General features: G+C 45.0%; 1 protein-coding gene across 2 annotated transcripts; it reads right to left on the bottom strand.

Moving 5' to 3' along the window:
- Positions 1-7,320: 7,320 nt before the first annotated feature.
- On the bottom strand, positions 7,321-17,484 carry LOC100119866 (tyrosine aminotransferase). Of its 2 annotated transcripts, XM_001603522.6 has the most exons (11): positions 16,195-17,484; positions 14,338-14,442; positions 14,090-14,157; positions 13,076-13,234; positions 12,693-12,884; positions 12,029-12,111; positions 11,574-11,643; positions 10,930-11,058; positions 8,529-8,612; positions 8,276-8,374; positions 7,321-8,182 (listed from the first exon to the last, which is right to left on the bottom strand). In XM_001603522.6, exons 1-11 carry the CDS (start codon positions 16,331-16,333, stop codon positions 8,030-8,032), a joined length of 1,281 nt encoding a protein of 426 aa, XP_001603572.1. In that variant the 5' UTR covers positions 16,334-17,484; the 3' UTR covers positions 7,321-8,029. The 2 variants fall into 2 exon arrangements, with proteins under 2 accessions (XP_001603572.1, XP_016838535.1); XM_016983046.3 differs by lacking the exon at positions 10,930-11,058 and having other exon boundaries at positions 7,411-8,182.
- Between the last annotated feature and the right edge of the window lie 146 nt (positions 17,485-17,630).

The raw sequence follows: 17,630 nt of genomic DNA, 5'->3' as shown, positions 1-17,630 counted from the left end.
GTGCTCGTTGATAGTTTTTCTAGTTGCTAGGCTGTTATTAGTTTCGTAAGATAACTGATCGACGGCTTTTACGCCATAGAGCAGGGCGAGTCGAGTGCAGCCACTTTTCTTTGTGGATTTAAAAGTTACGGTGCGCAGGATCGATATAGGAATAACTCTTTCAGACCCGTTTTCCTCCTCTGCTCTCACGCGCATGTGTGTGTGTGTGTGTGTACACTCGGTGTGTATGCATCTCAGGAGAGCTGTCGATATGAATTGGCAGTCTGAGATGGTTGGTTGTGAGGGAAGTCGTTGTTTATTTCGTTGCAGAAAGCTAGCGCCAAATTGATGTGGTCTGTGCTGCAAGTATTTTAGAATTCAATAAAATATCGAATGTCTTACTCGGCTGAATTTCAAACTCGATCTAATCCAGTAAGTAAAAAGCTCGCGATCAGAAGGAGATCGCGTTGTATAACGAGCGCCCGACCGCCAATTACACTGTACATGCGCGCGCGCACGAATTCCATTTTATTTATTCGTCCAGATGAAAAAAAAAAGTAACCGATAGGAATTTCCACTTCTGTTTCATCGGACGGCTTCCTTTATTCTTTCATTCCAGCGCGTGTTCTCTCTCGACTCTCGTCCGCGCCTCATTTCGGTATATGGGCGCGTCGCGCGCGCTCTTGCTACACACCGCAGAGCGCGATAACTCCGCGCGCGCAGAAAATCGAGCGCCGACGCGCAGCCCCAGATGTCCTGTTTTTCCCTCTCCGCCTTTCGCTCCCTTTCTCTCTGTCTCTTCGCTTCCCGCCCTGTATATGTCTCTCTATGTATGTGTGTGTGTGTGTGTATGTGTGTATTGTACCTCGTTCTCTATACTGCACGTTATACGTCTATACATATAGATATACCGTTCCCGTCCTTTTTACAATTTTTCTCTCTCTCTCTCTCTCTCTCTCTCCCTTCTGATGTACATATACAGTAATGCTCGCTGGTCCGGGTTTCGTCACGCAGATTTTTTACGGTCTATAACTAAATTTATAGCTGCAAACGGCTATTCGATATACTTTCGACTCGATGTACGCGTAGGGTGTGTTATACAATTTTATTGGGTCATCGGGAAGTATCGGTCAAAGTCAAAGTATCGGTCAAAGGGGGACTTTTTCGTGGCGGTGAGAGCGAAGAGGCCTTCGAAGCTTGCCTTTTTTCGAACAAGTCGACTGTAAATAACTTCATTTCGAAGCGAAGCGACGAGGCGGCAAGAGAATGTATATGGATTTTCGCGCGCGAGCGCGGCTTGGAAAATTAAAACTTTTTCCCTCGAGAAGTTCGAAATTAGCAGGGAGTTTGCTTTAGAATTCGAATTCAAAGGCTCTTGCGCGCGCCGGAAGCATTAATTAAAAGGGTTATTGTCTATTTTTAAAATCAGCGAGGGTAAATGAAATAGCGCTGCGCGCAAAATTGATTAATAACTCGCTTTGATAGTATGACACTTTTTATTCCTTTTTATTCCTAGAAAAATGCACTATCTCTGATACATCATGTATAGAAGCTCGTGCACTTACAAAAGCGAAGGTGAAGCTTTTTTTCGGCGCCAGAGAACACGGAGTCAGTCAAGTAGGTGAAGGATTCGCCCTCCCGCCGTTGAAAGACAGTTTTTCTCATATAAGAACGGCTCTCTCGCGAGCAAAAAGAGCTTTTATAGTGTTAATCGACGATTTATATATACGTAGGGCGCCGCGAGGGCTCCCGGTTTTCACTAGAGGACTGCACTTTTTTTTACTTCGAAATATGCCTTTTCAAATGAAAAAGCTTTTTAACCTGGATGTATCTGCTGTTTACATTCGAGCGCGACGGAGCACGAGCTTCTTTTTCAATGATATTTGACGTGCACTTTTATTTATGCTCTCGCGACGTCGAGCTCAATTAGTGCAAACGGAAGCTTAATAGCGAAAAGCAATTTTTTTCCTCGAGAATATATAACTTTTGAAGATAATTTGCATACAGCACATAACGTTGCGCTATTCAAACTGAAATGCGATTGTGAGAACGTAATAGTGTCATTCAGTATTCATGAAGCGACGTATTGTAGAAAAATGAGTGTTCTAGAGAAATAAACCGAAATATAAGGAACAAACGATTTCCGAATGACTTATTTAGGATGAATTTCGACGAGGACACAACAAAGCGATTCAGAGAGCAGTTTTGGAATGGACAGCCTGGCCAGAGTTTAAACTTGCGTCATGAGAACATCTGGAAAGGGAATGAAGTTTCGCTAAAGCCGTCAGTTGCAGTAATGAAGAACCTTCGCCGAATGAACCAAAAAGTAGAGTCTCTCTCTCTCTCTCTCTCTCTCTCTCTCTCTCTCTCTCTCTCTCTCTCTCTCTCTCTCTCTCTCTCTCTGTCGAGTAAACAATGCTTCAGTAACACAAAGGATAATTTATATTAAGTTAATCCACTTTAAACCTACAGAGATATAAAGTGTTGCGCGAAACTTTATGCTCGCAAAGACGAAACGTTGCTAACTCCAATTTAAATATTGTTATAGCGTTCATCTGCTTCTTGCTTCGAGCGGAAAATGCTTGACTAAATTTTACAAGCGCTTTAACGAATGTTTCTTTTGGTAACACTATGGTAAACGACGCGAGGAAATTGCGACTCGGTCACTTCAATTTTCCATCGAATTTCCTCTCATAAAAATATAGATCGGTGATAGTAGTATACTCCAGCTCTCAAAGTCTTAGCGCCGATTACGAAGCCGAAGTGATCCGATTAATATTGACTCGGCATTTAAAACTACCGACGCCACTTGCTTCAAAGTAGATTAATGAAATCTGGGCTCGTTACAAACCCTGTCCGACGTAAGACTCTCAAATCAAATAGTGTTAATTTCGTTAAAAACAAATAATAAGAACAACTCGCGCGAAATACAGAATCCAATCCGAAACAAGACCGCTCGCAGATGACTTCCCTTGGACTATTAAGCCGAGACCAGCTATCAACAGCTGCCGAAAAAAAGCCAACCCGTTAACGTCAAGCCGACGACTATTTTTAAATCCATGGCCATTAGCATCCTGCACAAAGCGAGGCACAGGCGCCTAACAAACCCTTCGTCACTGCCTGCCCTAATGCCCCGTAAACACACGCGGCTCCGGCAAAAAACGCCGCAGGAAGAGAGAGAAAAAGATAGAAGCATCGTTATACAGGCTGATCTTGAACAGTTTCCCACACGACATCTGCCGGCGTGTTTACGCGCACATGGGCGGTTCGCGTCGCTTCACACATACGCGGCAGCCTCTAACCATACACAAGTCGTCGCGTTTTAGCATCTACTTGTCTAAATAAATTAATCGCCCATCTCAAAGGTTTCCCGGGAGAATGTCGACGTAGACGGAGAGAACGAGCTCGGCACGTGTGTGCATGCAGCGCGTCTACCTGCGACGACGGCGGCTTTGTTAGCTCGTGCAGTGTAACAAAACGCAGCTGTGAACACGCGCGAGACGGCGGCTGATAAAATCATAATTGCATTTATCGTGCTCGAGCAGAGCGGAGCTGTTACGCTATTCATTGCTCCTGGTGTATATGGATCATCTATGTTTTATACGCTCGCGGGATCTGAAGTTTATATGGTTATACGTCACGGCGCTTTAACAGATTGCGGTTGAGTCTGCACGCTGAAAATTAAATGATGCGTCGTTGCTATTATGCGCTTTCTGGTTGGAAGTAAGTAGGTATATTTTGTTCCGCTTGATAGTGCTCGCCATTTTACATGATTTAGTAAAAAGTACAAAATATAGATGAAGCAGATTCAACCATTAAAGTTCGTTTGTGGCATATACAAAGTAGCAAACAGCGTAATATGCGTAGACTCAGTTGCAGTTATAGCACGCAGCGACCTATGGGTAGCAGGTCCGTCAAGGCTGTTTCGGCATGGGTGAACTGCGCGCGCGGATTTTGATCACGGGTATGGTAAAAGTGCCTTCGCACCACCTACCTTCCAACCAGAAAGCGAGCCAGGCCAAAACTGATTTTACGGCTGGTATTGCTTGGCGATGCTGATGCACGACTCTGATTCCACACTGCCTGGGTCTTTTTTTTCTGTGAAGGGAGACGTATGACGTATAAGCTTCGTTCCCTATAGGTGTACAAAAACTGATGGGCGAGTTTTTGTGATTCTCGCATGATACAGTGAGAGATGCCAGAGACAAAAACTGTGACTGATTGATAAAAAATTGATGTAAGACGTCGTTGATTTTAGTTGAAAAAATTAAACGAACGTTCTTAGCTCTCGAGATTATTCTGAATATCGATTCTACATAAGAGATATTTACTTATTCACTTGGATCAGAGCCTATACATCATTGATGAATATCTTTTCTTATAAGATGTAACCAAGCTCGTCAAGCTTATTTTTAAAAGTACATAAATTCCATCGAAAAGGTTTTTTTCTGCTGACATGGATTTAACTTTTATTCTGGAAAAAAGCTGCCGGTAACATCTTATCCTTCAAGACTTGACTGAAGCTCATTTTAAAAGTATTATAAAAAAACTTTAAAAATGTGAAACGAAACATCCTATACTTTGATAATTATTTTACTAACGGTGAACTTTGTTTAAAAACATTCCATGCAAGCACGATCTCATTTCTAAGTTGCAATTATTCTCATAATGCCCAGCTAATCTGAAGTTTAAGTTTATTCCATAGCTCTATATACAATCCAATCCCAAATTACAGCAGAAAGATACACCTCCAACGCAATCGCTCTCCAACACCGCACCGAAATTTCAACCCCCCGATACTAGCAAAAATTTCCTCTCACGGAAATAATCGTCTGTCGCGCAGGAGTGCCGAAAAATTTTACGCCGACAGCTCTCTTGGCTCTTCCTGTGACGAGTCCGCGTACTATCGCACACGTACGTATGTATGCAGTAGTCCTGAGTAAACTGCCACCGCCACGGAATTATGCAAAAACGTACGGTCCTCTATACGCGCCCGAGCACAGTGTAGAGAGAGAGAGAGAGAGAGAGAGAGAGAGAGAGAGAGAGAGAGAGAGAGAGAGTCGAGAGACAGAGAGGATTGCGGTGCGCGGCCGTAAATCGAGCAGTTCAAATTCGAATCCCAAGAGTGGCGCACGCGGGCACGTGTATGCAATTTAAGCGAGAGACCGAATCGAAAGCTCCGATCGATCGTTTTATATCTCGCCGAGTTTTATTCAGGACGCGCGGGTGGGCGGGCAGTAGCAGGTGATGATCTCATTTTTCCGTATTATTTATTTTTCCGTAGCCGCCGCGGAATAATCGAGTGCCAGGCCTCAGAGGTAGTCCGGGCACGAAGCTCGCTTTTCATTCCAAGAGAGAGAGGTAGAGGGGAGGGGGGAGCTTGCAGTGCCGGGAATGACAAAGCGCCTACGATTTTCGCTAGCCCTAATGCACACACGAAGATTTTGTACTTTATCGCTCGTACTTGGCCGGCGAAGGTCGTCCTTCTTTTTTACGGCCCCGTATTTATGAATTATTGATAGGACGATACGCGCGCGGGGATCATGTGAGGTTCTTGTATGCGATTTAATCGGAAATCCGAAATTGGATTATGATTGCGGGGGATGCGATCTTAATTGCGTTTACGTGGAAAATTATGCGGGATTCGAAATGGTATGTATTCCAAGCACAATCGCGAGGCGAGAGAAAAAAAAAGGAGAGAAACCGTTTGGACAGGAGAGAAAGAAAAACGTTCGAATTTCTTTTTTCCCTGCTGATTTAATCGAAAATTTCACTGAGGATTTTGGATTATACCGAAATTTCATCGAGTTTTCCAGTAATGAGCGTAATGCGATGAGCACAATATTACGTCTCGACACCTACGACCGCGTGTACTATTTTACAACAGTAACGACCTTTCACTATAACGTATATACGTATATAATATTATATACATGTATACACCCCAGGCATATCGCCTAAAGCGCGCGAACGCTGAATTATTATCGCGAAGCGTTAACATCCTGTCGATATCTAATGGATATCCATTAGAGATTATACTCTACTCCGCCCCGTTAAAGTAAGTGTACATATAGATATATATCTACACTTCGGCACTTCCACTTTCCTCTCGCGCAAGCACACAGAGTTCTAAGAAAATTCATTGGTCTTGACACGCGCTAGAAAAGCTTCGACAAAAGCAAAGTGACGTCTTTTTAAGTTTTCCGTGACCTCGTCGACCTACTGAGGTAAAAATCGCATCGCACGAACTTTATTGAAGTTTCAGCGCGCTTCAAAGGGTAAAGCAAAAATGATACCTCCAGCGATGAAAAATAAGGGGTTAAAGTAGCTTTACCTGTGCTTGCGCTTTCATTCGCTACGTCGCAAAAGGTCAAATAGAACTTTGGTTGACAGGAGGGCAAAAGACATGACGAAGACTATAAGTTGCAGTTATAGAAAAAGCTGCAGAGTATCGAATACAACTAGTCTGGACTGAAGGATAATCTCTAAAACGTGTAAAGACAAAAATCACATGCAAAAGCTGAAATTGCAAAAACGAGGCGCACCTCATAAAGGCTTTATACAACGCGAGAACGCCGCCGCCAACGAGAGAAAAAACAGAGCTCACGTATAGAAAGAAAGCAAGTCCCTCTCTCGCGCAGGAAAAGCACAATATCTCGCAATGCGCGTGTTATTGCCCTACGCTGCAGTCTCGTCGAGATGACACAATGCGCCAAGCGATAATGAGCCTCCCCTTCGCTTTCCCCGTTAAGTAAGTGCAAGTCGCGCACAATGGTGCGAAACCCTTCTCCCGAGTTATCGGCTGCATTCATTTGCGCGTAGACGGCCTGACATCCAAAACTTGCTTGTCTTATATAGACATACCTATACTTGAGCGCAGCGTGTAACGGCCGTGTTTCTCTTGCGGTTACATTGTTGCTCTTTGTGCTCGCGCGCTTCGGTACACTACGGCCGGTGCAAACTCTGGGATTTCGATTTTCGATAGACTCTGCCGTGGAGCATCGACGACATTGCTTCATGCTTTGCTGACTAACCATTGGCCGTATTTAGCATGCGACTCTCACTGTTGGAGATTTTGGTTCGCAGTAGCGAGACATATTGCGAAGGTATATTTTTCGATTGTCAGCAATGCGTTCTTCGGCTCGTGATTCATTAGCATGAGATTTTCTCGTTGATCCGGCATACAACGACTTGAAGATAACGAAAAACTCCGCAATACTAGGTATGGCAGCTGCTGCTAAGGCTCGAAACAAGGGCTCGTATCCGATCCAAAAATCGTGAATTTTCGTGGTTTCCTCGTTGGGCCTTTTCGATGCCTTGGTGATTAGGGCTTGAGTCTGGTTTGTTAAATCATTAACTGTTTTTTATTTTACTTCTTGCCACAGTGTTAATTGAGTTAATGATAAAAGTAATATGTACAAATTGTCTATATAAATTCTTAAAATTCTTAACAATTTCTTGCAAAGCTTTATATGAGTAAGATGAAAGCCACTTCACCACGATAATTATTTTTATCATACAATAATGACTTGTAAGCATCGCTAGCGTTTGATAGAAGACGACGTATTTAAATATAATCTACTTTCGAGTAAAAACAGAATGGGTCACAGTGTACAGCTCAATCATTTGAATAACGGAACAAAAACAGATCGACTATAATATATGATAATTCGACAGTTTGGCATTTCAGTCTCATCCAGTTTTGCATGTATCTTTATGTACTCAGTATTTTTCAAGGCGGTACCGAAGCTGATGCTTTCTCAACCTCGTGTATAACATTTACGGTATTTATATTTTACATTAATGTCAACTCCATATTTTCTCGTTGTATGTACATGTACATAATAATAATATCGCGAGTACCCGCACTCCACGCGACCTTGTGGTTCCAAATGCTGTAGATTCCGAAAATGAAATTCGACCGCGTTTAAAGTTCTAGATCGAGTTTGCACGCATCCTCGGCCTTTGACGGGGAACGAGAGATTCTACCACTCTCGAAACACGAGATTATTAATCCGGGCTTGTATACATCTGTTGGAAAAACCGCCGATTAATAAGGGATCTCGACGCTGTTGATGGAGTTCCTCAGGTAATTCTTCACGTGATGCCTCGCGCAAAAATCTTGGATACGCAGACAGGCTTCCTCCAACATGTCCTGCGGTACCGTTATCACCAGCCTCATGTAAGAAGGATAGTCGAAGCACTGAAATCAGAAACGCGTCATATTTCAATCGATCGAAGCTTGGCTGCAGGAAAAAAAAAGCAAACGCTCCAAAATATCCGCAATAATGCTCACCTGTCCGGGCAAACAGAAGACGGATTCCTCGGCGAGCAGACGCTGCACGAATTCGAGCTCGGTATTGAACTCGGGAAAGCTCGGCAGATCGATGTGTACCTGCGTGTAAATCATAGATTCGATTATGCACGCGGGCTGTATAGCGCAGCGTAGTCGCGTCGTAGCGCGATCAATAACGCTGAAATATACGCGTATAAGCGAGCGGGTCCGAAGCCCGCGAAAAAAGGACGGAGAGAAAAATTCACGAGCTTACCATCATGTACATCGCTCCGTCCGGCATAATGGGCTTGAGTCCTGGAATTTTCGCGATGTAGTTGTAGGTGAGGGTTGCGTGAGCCTGTCGATAACACATCGGAGTCGTTAGTATATGCACTTGTGAAAAATAAGCAGCAGCGGCAACTTGCGGCGGGGGCGTTTTTCGTATATATACTTCGTTCGCTAGCGGTCGTCCGATCGGATAACTGACCTGCAGGATGTCGAAACGCGCGCGAGAGGGAATCGGCTATAGCTAAACCATTTCTCCGAAACTGGGTTATCGCGCTTCTTTTGCTTTTTCTCTCTCGTTTTGTTATACGTTTTCCACTGCGCGACTCTTTTCCTTTGTTGTCTACGCGCATGGGGGTACCGGGTATACAGGTCGCTCTCGAGATTGAAATAAATATGTTCGATGCTTCCTGGACGTATGGATGTCCAATAGTCGAGAGAAGATTTCTTCTCGGGTGTATAACAATGTATCGCGTTTTCGAATAAAGCTACGACGGCCGCGTATTTTATACTTTGGAAATATTTGTTAGCGTCGCTGAACCGGATCGATTGCGTAAACCGTTTTTTCTGCTCCCGTCGATTACGTACTAACTCAGTCGAGCTCAGCCGTAGACTATTAGATAACGAGGCATAACCGGCGGTAATCCCCCGAATTCAACATTATCCCCGCAAACTTCGTCGACGAAAAATAAGCTTGTTATATCGTCGATATTTTCACGCTCCGCGGCACCTCATTATCTCGTTTAATACCCTCGCCAACCCTTTTCTTTTTGTATTCTCGCGTCTACTCCGCCGCGGCGATAAAACTTCCATCGGCTGCAGAGAGAGAGAGAGAGAGAGAGAGAGAGAGAGAGAGAGAGAGAGAGAGAGAGAGAGCTGTCCGGCAAACGAACGCTTTAAGCATCACGTACAGGTCCCATCAGAATTTCTCTCTCTCTCTCTCGCTCCCGTCTACCATTCAACGATGTGGACAGTTGCTTGATGAGCTGATATTTCAGTACGATCGCGCCAATTATTGTGTTACATCGAGCAAACGTGCTTCAGCGAAGGGGTTCCGCCGTTGGACGAACGCCAGCGCGCGGAAGTGTATATATATGTGTGTGTGTGTGTGTGTGTGTGTGTACGAAGAGCTCGATCAGCGAATGACCCGCGCTGAAACCTGGAATTTTTACGGGCGCGCACGAAATTTCAACGTGTGTGTACGGGGCTGTCGGACGGAGTGACGCTGCAGTACACGGTTTAATAGAAAAGCTGCACAGAGAGGGCCGCGGATAATTAGACTTGCGCTCTGATCGTTGCGTGTTTTACTTTTTCATTCATCGGTCTTGCGCGTATTATTTACTTCGCGGGGTTACGTTACTGTATATTATTAAATTTATTTGGAAATCCATGAAGTGCGCAACAATACGTATAAGCATACAATTACTCGGCTTCCGAACACTCGCGCATTGGAAAGTTTTCCCCGAATAAATAATCCAGCGGCCGAATTCCACGTTAATGTAATATATCGATAAATTATTCGATGATATACATTTATGTCAAAAGCGCGTTTCAATTAAAACGACATTACAGAAATCGACAATGGCGCACGCAGACCTATGGTATACGATATATCACGACTGGAAAAATGCTAATTAAGCGGGGCGTAATTCGCAGGTTCGCATAGTGTATAGAGGCTCGTACGAAGAAAGCCGGGTCACGCCACGCGTATACACACACGCGCACACGCACACACATCCCCATGCAAGTTTGGCTAACTGGTAAGGTTGTTTGCGTTGAACAAGGCTGAATTAATATATGCGCCGGCGTAATTCCGGTTCCGCGATGCTGTTATACCGCAGGGCGCGCGAATTCATTTTAATGCATGCAAACGCCACAATGAATTTCGAGACGTGTAATATCGCCGGGGCAAACGCAGTCGTCAAAGCTAATTATACTCGAGCTCTACGATTGTTATTGAATCCGGCGAAATTTAACGCTTCTATACGATATACGTATATTGTATAAGGTTGACTGTGCGTTTGTTTTCAAGCGTACGCTTTTATATAAGCGTCTTTTTTGATTCGTCCAATCTCGAATTTTTCGAATTTCCGAATACAAACACTCCGACCAACTATAATTGAGAATGAAACTACGCAGTAACTATATGTAATATCGCGCTGCGACGAGGCGTTACAGCGCCGCTGTAATGCATCATATTAGCATGTTAATTATGTGCATTCTAGCGCCATCTAGCCGAGAGCCTATATTATGTGAATTTCGTCCAGCACACAATGTGCCGCTGCTGCTGCCATACAATTTCGCTCTAATTCGCCTGTCTTCGCGTGTAATTACTTTGATTAGGTATACGAGTATCGCATAATTAGACGTGAAACCATAGCCGCACTTACGTCTAGCGTCTGCACGACGTTGTCGAAGAACCTCTGGGGGGTGTTTTTCAGTATCTTCGGAAGGGCCCCTTGGACTATGGTGTTGCTGCCGATTATCCGCTGGCTGAGACACTGCAGTGCCTTTTTTATCTGCGAATAGAGGAATATCGAGGCGTTGTTATAACGATACATCTCGGTACATCTCTCGGCTCCCCGAGATGCTGTTAACGATCGCTACCCCTAAATTAATTACGGAAAGTTGAAGCGAGAGTGAGAGAGAGAGAGAGAGAAGTGCTCTTCTCTTTTAATTCTCGCAAGAGGCCGCGCGAAACTGCGCGCGATAGAAACAGCTCCGTCGTCCTCTCTCGTTCTCGTCGGCGGCGGAGAAGAGGAGAAAAGAAGGAGTTATGGGGAGCAAGTTTAATGACGAATTAAAGTTTCGCCGAGAAGATTTGCTCTAATCGCCTCGTTTAACGCGGCCCGGAATTACACTCGCGAGAGGGCTACACCGCCCGCTGTTCCATCGCGCGTAAGTCTTCTCTCTCTCTCTCTCTCTCTCTCTCTCTCTCTCTCTCTCTCTCTCTCTCTCTCTCTCTCTCTCGCTTACTTTCAAGAGAGATCATCGCGCAACGATATGAACTCGATTTGCTCTTGTGTCTACTTACTTCCTTGTCTAATATATTTTGCCGGTCGTGAACTATGATCCAGCCCATCCGCCAGCCTGGTACCAGGAACCTGAAAACAGCAGAATTGAATTTTCATCGGCTGTAATGTGCGATATTGCGTTTGCTTTTGGAATTTTGCAAAAACGCTCTGTTTAAGCTTCTATGTTTTCAGTGAAAACTTTGAGCGTGTAATTGGATTGAAAATTTAGTCTTTTATTACACAAGTTATAGAAACGTCGAATAGGAAGTCGTGAAATGATTCTCGTTTTATCAGACAATCTGCATGCGAATGAAACGAGAGCTTGTTTATGTATCTCGAGAAGAAGAGGAAAAATCTTCATTTCTATAATGCCCTCGGCTCTAGAGAGCAATAGCGAGAGTTTATTCAGCATTTCGAAAGTCGGAATAACAAAGATTCCATTTTCCGGGCCAAAGCTCTGAATAAATGACGTTACCTCTTCGTCAGTCCGCTGCAGGACAGAATAGGAACTTCGCTCGATAAGGACGCTAACGAATGAAACCTCCGCCCGGGGAATACCTGTGAGACAGAGAAACCAAGTCAGATGTGATAATCGCAAAGAATATATTAAAATAGCGTTACGAAAGTTTTATTCCTCGCTCGTAATAACAGAGAGCCTCGTGCGCGTGTGTGTGTCGAAAAGGAACAAGAAAAAAAGCTGCGCAATCGATCCAGCGCGTTCGTAATTGATTTCCGTCGCGAAGACCACCGACACGGAACTGCGAAAATACGAATCGCCAGTCCGTGACTGATTACGCTTAAAGCGTTTCCTCGCGATCTTTCCTGCGCCGGGAGAGCCGACGTTTTACGCGATAACAGCTGGCTTAAATCAATAAGAGAAAAGGTTAACGTACCGTGAGAGAGACGAGCTGCTGCTGCACGTTATCGCGGACGAAAATACACGGTGCGCGTTATGAATTCGCGTATATAGCTATGAAGTGTAATTGCACTATCTGGAAAATCGCTTTAAAACTCGGCGGCAATTTTTTGCTTCGTACAGCCGATTCGCGCCAGAGAGATAATAATCGCGTTAAAACCATTCGTTCCATATAAAAGCGTCGCTATGAAAATCGTTATCGTTGAAGAAAAAAAGTACTCACCATGTGTTCGTAGATCTCGTCGGCAATGATAGGAACGTAATACTTGGCCGCCACGTCGAGGATATCCAGCAGATGCTCGCGGCTGAAGACGGAGCCGCAGGGATTCGAGGGATTGTTAATGAGTATGGCTGCGGTGGATTCGTCGATCTGCGCCTCCAAGTCGTCCAAATCGATTTCCCAGCCGAGCTCCGGCTGAACAGATAATTCGCATATTAATATCCGCGAGATCCATATCCTCCGGCGCATAGACGGCAGGCGCCGGGTGAGTTCCGTTGCCGTGCATACGTATAGGTATAGAGGATGGAGGGAGATGGAGAGAATGAAGGAAAATCTCGTTTGTGCGACGAGACAATGGCTGCAGCAGCGTTGATTGGCTTACTCACGCGAAGGTTGTAGGACCTGACGGTGATGCCAAGTCCCTCGGCGAGAGTTCGGTAGATCGAAAAGCCCGGGCGTGGTATGAGGATGTTCTGGCCCTCGCGGGCCAGCGCCGTGATGCAGAGGTCGAGGGCGCACGAGCAGCCGCTGCACAGGATTACGTCCTGAAAATCATTCGCCTTCGTTCAGGGACACTTTTCTCATCCAAACGCCTCTTCGTTTAGCTCGACGAGGCGAAGCAAATTGTAACGATCATTCGTTATTTACGCGGCAATTTGCATTGCACTCGAGAAGACGCGGCGGGCGAGTTATTCGCTTTTCCCGCTACTCAATATTTACATCGCGGTTGCGAGGCACAGCTATCTACCGAGTTGTAAACATCCCGCGTTATCATTATTTCATCCACGGGAGGATGCAGTACGCGCCCCTTTAAGTGGAGGCGCAGTTCCGGAACATTCTGGGTCACGAATTTTTCAAGTTCTTGAATATTTTAACGATTGTTCGCAGCTGAAGGCTTCTGATGCTATTCATTTTAGGCGCGATTCGATTTATACCTCGAGCAAAGTTGATAAAAAAAAAAATAAAATTCAGTGAGGTGCAGCTCTCGGATTTATTCGCACGTGAACATTTATTGCGCGTACGCGTTTTTTTTTCTCTCTCTCTCTCTCTCTCTCTCTCTCTCTCTCTCTCTCCCGCGTCCGCAACGCCGTCGGGAGCTAAAGAGGTTTCAGTCTGCGGAAGAAGTTGTGAAAAATTGCTCGCTTTGTCTTAACCCCTGCAGTTTCGAGGACTATTAAGAGCAAAGCTCGCGCATAAGGGGTCGCTCGAGAGCTTCGTGTGCCTCGTTAGCGGTCGCGGCTAAAGAGACGAAATATTTCGTGTAATACACCTTTATCCTTGTATAACGTGTGACACGCTGATTACCCCTTTAGTCGCGTACACAACGAGGCTTATTGTGAAAGTTCCCTTTTTTCGCGTTTCAAACGAATAAGTAATGCGAATTGATTATTGTTACTCACTTTGGCTTCCACTTTGAGGTCATCGGTCGAACTGTACTCAGCTACGGCTCGCCTAGCTTCTTCGTAGCCTGGGGCAGGATGAGTAAGCGATTTTTAGTAGATGAACTTGTTGCTTTTAAAGCGATTCGGCGAGTTTCGTAATTTGCGCAGTTTTTAAAGCAGAATATATTAGCGCTGAGAAATATCGCGTAAGGTTTCCTATTGAGCGAGCTGAAAGCATATTTCACCCTCTGATTTATATTACTTACCAGTACTCGGAGCATAGCCGTTGTATAATTGAGATTCGACGCTCTCTTGTACAGCTTCGATCACCTCTCTGGCTGGCTTCAAATTTCCAAAGGTTGTCGGATCACCTTAAAATATCGTTTGCATTTATTATTCGCGATTCAGTTACGTTGATGCAATTATAAATTAATGGTTGAATTTTGCTCTCGCAGAGATATTATTGAGTTGATGAAATAAAGAAAGCATCGTCGCGAAAATACCGCTTATATTTTAAAAATGATTATGCGAATTTCCTACGAAGTATAAATATTACTGAAACGTAGTGACAAGGTAGTCGACGATGAAAAAAAAAAAATATTTTATCGCGCACTTTGATTTCAAAACTCTTGCATGTCTACGCGCGAGAGTCAATAAAGCGGCTAGACAGAGGTTTGACAGAAAGTCAATACTGCTTTCTTTGCAAGAAAAAGCTCTGAGGGAATAAATATTTCAGCTCCCCAAGATTTGAACTCCGAGTATGCCATTGAGTTATAAAATACAGCTTTCGTTCGAAAAATGCGAAGCCACCAACGCATTCCCATCTTTATATAGGTGCGCGTATGCGCGACCAGCAAAAATTTTTCATCTTAAGCGAAAACACAGAGTGTATAACCGAAAAAAAAATTCCTACACACAGTATAGTCTCTGTAGCTTTCAAGTATAACAAGCAGAACCGTTCGGAATATCCCAAGCCGAATTCCCACCAGGCATTTCAATCCATCAACTATACATACCGGCGAAGCTACATAACGCAGTCAAAGACAAGCCGAAACGTCGAAAGCCGACGCGCGGAGAGCGCCAGCTCTCGGTACGCTCTATGCAAATTTGCAAAGAAGCACAGAGAGGCATTTTCAAGGGCCGCGGCGCGTACACAGTAGAGCAGAGCAGCGCAGTCTATAGCCCTATTCACGAACTGATCGATAAGGACGGCGATCGCGGCCTCTAATACCTGTGTGCGCGCGTTAAAACGTTTCGAGCGTCGCTTAATGCGCCGCGCAAACATCCATTTACCGTCCGCGAACGCGATGGAGGCAACAGACCGAAATTCCAGTCGAGGAGAGCCTGCACCCCCCTGACGGCCTCATTAACGAGTGCGCGCTTAACGTTTGATTGAAATTGACTTGTTAAACAGTGTGCCACGAGTGGAGTAGCTGTTCTTTTAATCTGCTCTATGTGTGCGTAGCCCGCTTTCTTTACGCGACTTTGATTTTGCACGTCAGGGCCTTTTTTCTTTGCGTTGTGTGAACAATATCGTGCAGATCGAATATTTTTCCGCTTTTATTCAACGCTGGCTGTTTCGTCTTCGCGTTTTATTATTTTCTTTGAATTCTTTTATAATACTCTGTACAAGCGTTCTTCGTAGTTAATGAAAATACACTTTTAACCGTACGATATTTTTACAAAGCACGAGGCGCGTAAGCTGCGTTCGCGTGTCAGCGGCGCAGTATCACTGGAAAGATTTTAAAATATCCGACGTGTGTAAAATAAAATGAAAATCTTCTTCAACGCGAAAATTAAAACGTAATTAATGCGCGAGTCTATTAAATCAACGAAAATATTCCGTGTTTTCGGCCGGCCAAGATTATACAAAGTCTCTCTCGAACGTATACTTAATCGAATTCAAGCGCCGACACGTGTGCGCCGAACTTTCCAGTTTCCAGATTTCTAAATCACTTGCTTTCCATATTACCAACTTCTCTACCTCAATTAAATTTTTTATTTCTGCCTGTGACACTCTCTCACCTGATTTAACAGGTCCAAATGTTTTTGCTGTACTTCGAAAACTAGTTTACAAAGTTTACATAAGCTTCGATTATTATTTTTCCATGTAAATCACTCACCGATGGACAGCGCTATCATCTGTTTCTCGGGATTCGGCTCGACGACGATGTTCTCCACGATGGACCTGATGGGGTTGTGAGTCCTCTTGGCGATCAGGGATGCCTGAACGTTCCATCCCTCTCGCGCGTTAAACGACATTTTATCGAATTAAGGTACGAACAAAACAAACCCAGTCGGTGGGAAAACCCAGATCTCGTTCCGACAAACAAACTCGCAGAGATCGTTACTCCGAATCTACTCGAGAAACTTCTCTCTCTCTCGGTTGATCGGTACTTTCTCGAACAGCTGTGCGTCAACACTGATTCCCTTTATTTTCTCGCCTTCGACGATGCAGCTTCTACGAGGCGGACACACGGGGACAGGATAACGATCGCGCTCGCTCGGTTTTGAATATCAACTGATCGTCGGCGCTTGTGGCAGGATCGCGGAGAGCTTCCCGCTGCCGAACTCGCCGAGAGGCGCGAAGGCCGGAGGATCGACGAATGAACCGGTCCGATTGGTCAGATCGGCTCCACGCCTTCTTTTATAATTAGCCGTGCTAAACAGACGCGTGATATCGCCGCACGCGCGCGCTATATACATACGCTTCGCACGAGCTCGGCTTTTTTCTTCTCTTTTTCGTTTTTGTTTTTCTCCTTTTAATCGTAGCTTTTTGCGAAACAAACAAGCTTATATGCACGCGTCCTGCGCTCGCTCGGCTCTGACGCGTTGCGCCAACGTTTTGTCGCATATACGCGTGTTCTCAAAGATTTTAAATTCATCTCTATGCTCTGCGTCTAGTCCGGTTTTTAATGAAATTTCAGCGCCACACGCTCCGGAAAACACATCAGGCGATTTCCTCGTGTTCACTCTGTGCGAACGTCCATGTAGGCATACAGGGATCTTAATGAGTCTGTAGTTGGCGGAGCTAGACGCTGCTATACGAAGCGAATAACCCGCGAAGCGCCCCAGGCTAGACTCGCACGAAACTTTGTGGAACGTACGTCTGTTTTTGAGGAATATCAGACAGAAAATATATAAGAGACAAGACTTATGAATTCTCTCCGCCGACTCATTTCCAATGTAAAGTGCGCGAGCATAATAATCGACCGGTCGCGATCCCGCGTAGAGTCAAGGGCTCGAGAGATCGACGGAGCCATAATGTTACTCTCTCGCGCGCCAAGAGAGACACGGATTTTCGTCGTGGAATGCCGACTATCCGGATTTCGATTCGAATAAACGCGCAGAAGAAGTAAGAGGAGCCACTCGCGTTAGTTCCGGAGGCTCGCCGTCGCTCGTCTCTCGCCCGCGGCTCTTTTTTTCCATCATCATAGTGGCATTCTCTCGAGGCGTGTACGGTATAGAGCTGCTGCGCGGCAAAATATTTGCCGAGCATGTTTACGATTCGGGGCGACTTTGTAGCGGCGCTTGCTGCGAAACACGCGGGTTTTCAGAA

This window comes from Nasonia vitripennis, chromosome 2 (assembly GCF_009193385.2).
Source record: "Nasonia vitripennis strain AsymCx chromosome 2, Nvit_psr_1.1, whole genome shotgun sequence".
Taxonomy (NCBI): Eukaryota; Metazoa; Arthropoda; class Insecta; order Hymenoptera; family Pteromalidae; genus Nasonia; species Nasonia vitripennis.
Note: the sequence above shows the minus strand (reverse complement) of the source record. Positions and strands in the feature narration are given on the sequence as shown.

What these genes read in the sequence shown, in the direction of transcription:
- LOC100119866 (XM_001603522.6), bottom strand. Translation starts at nt 16,333, where the DNA reads ATGTCGTTTAACGCGCGAGAGGGATGGAACGTTCAGGCATCCCTGATC. An exon ending in GATGATAGCGCTGTCCATCG is followed by an intron (nt 14,443 to 16,194) that starts GTGAGTGATTTA and finishes CGATATTTTAAG; the next exon opens with GTGATCCGACAACCTTTGGA. An exon ending in ACCTCAAAGTGGAAGCCAAA is followed by an intron (nt 13,235 to 14,089) that starts GTGAGTAACAAT and finishes AATGATTTTCAG; the next exon opens with GACGTAATCCTGTGCAGCGG.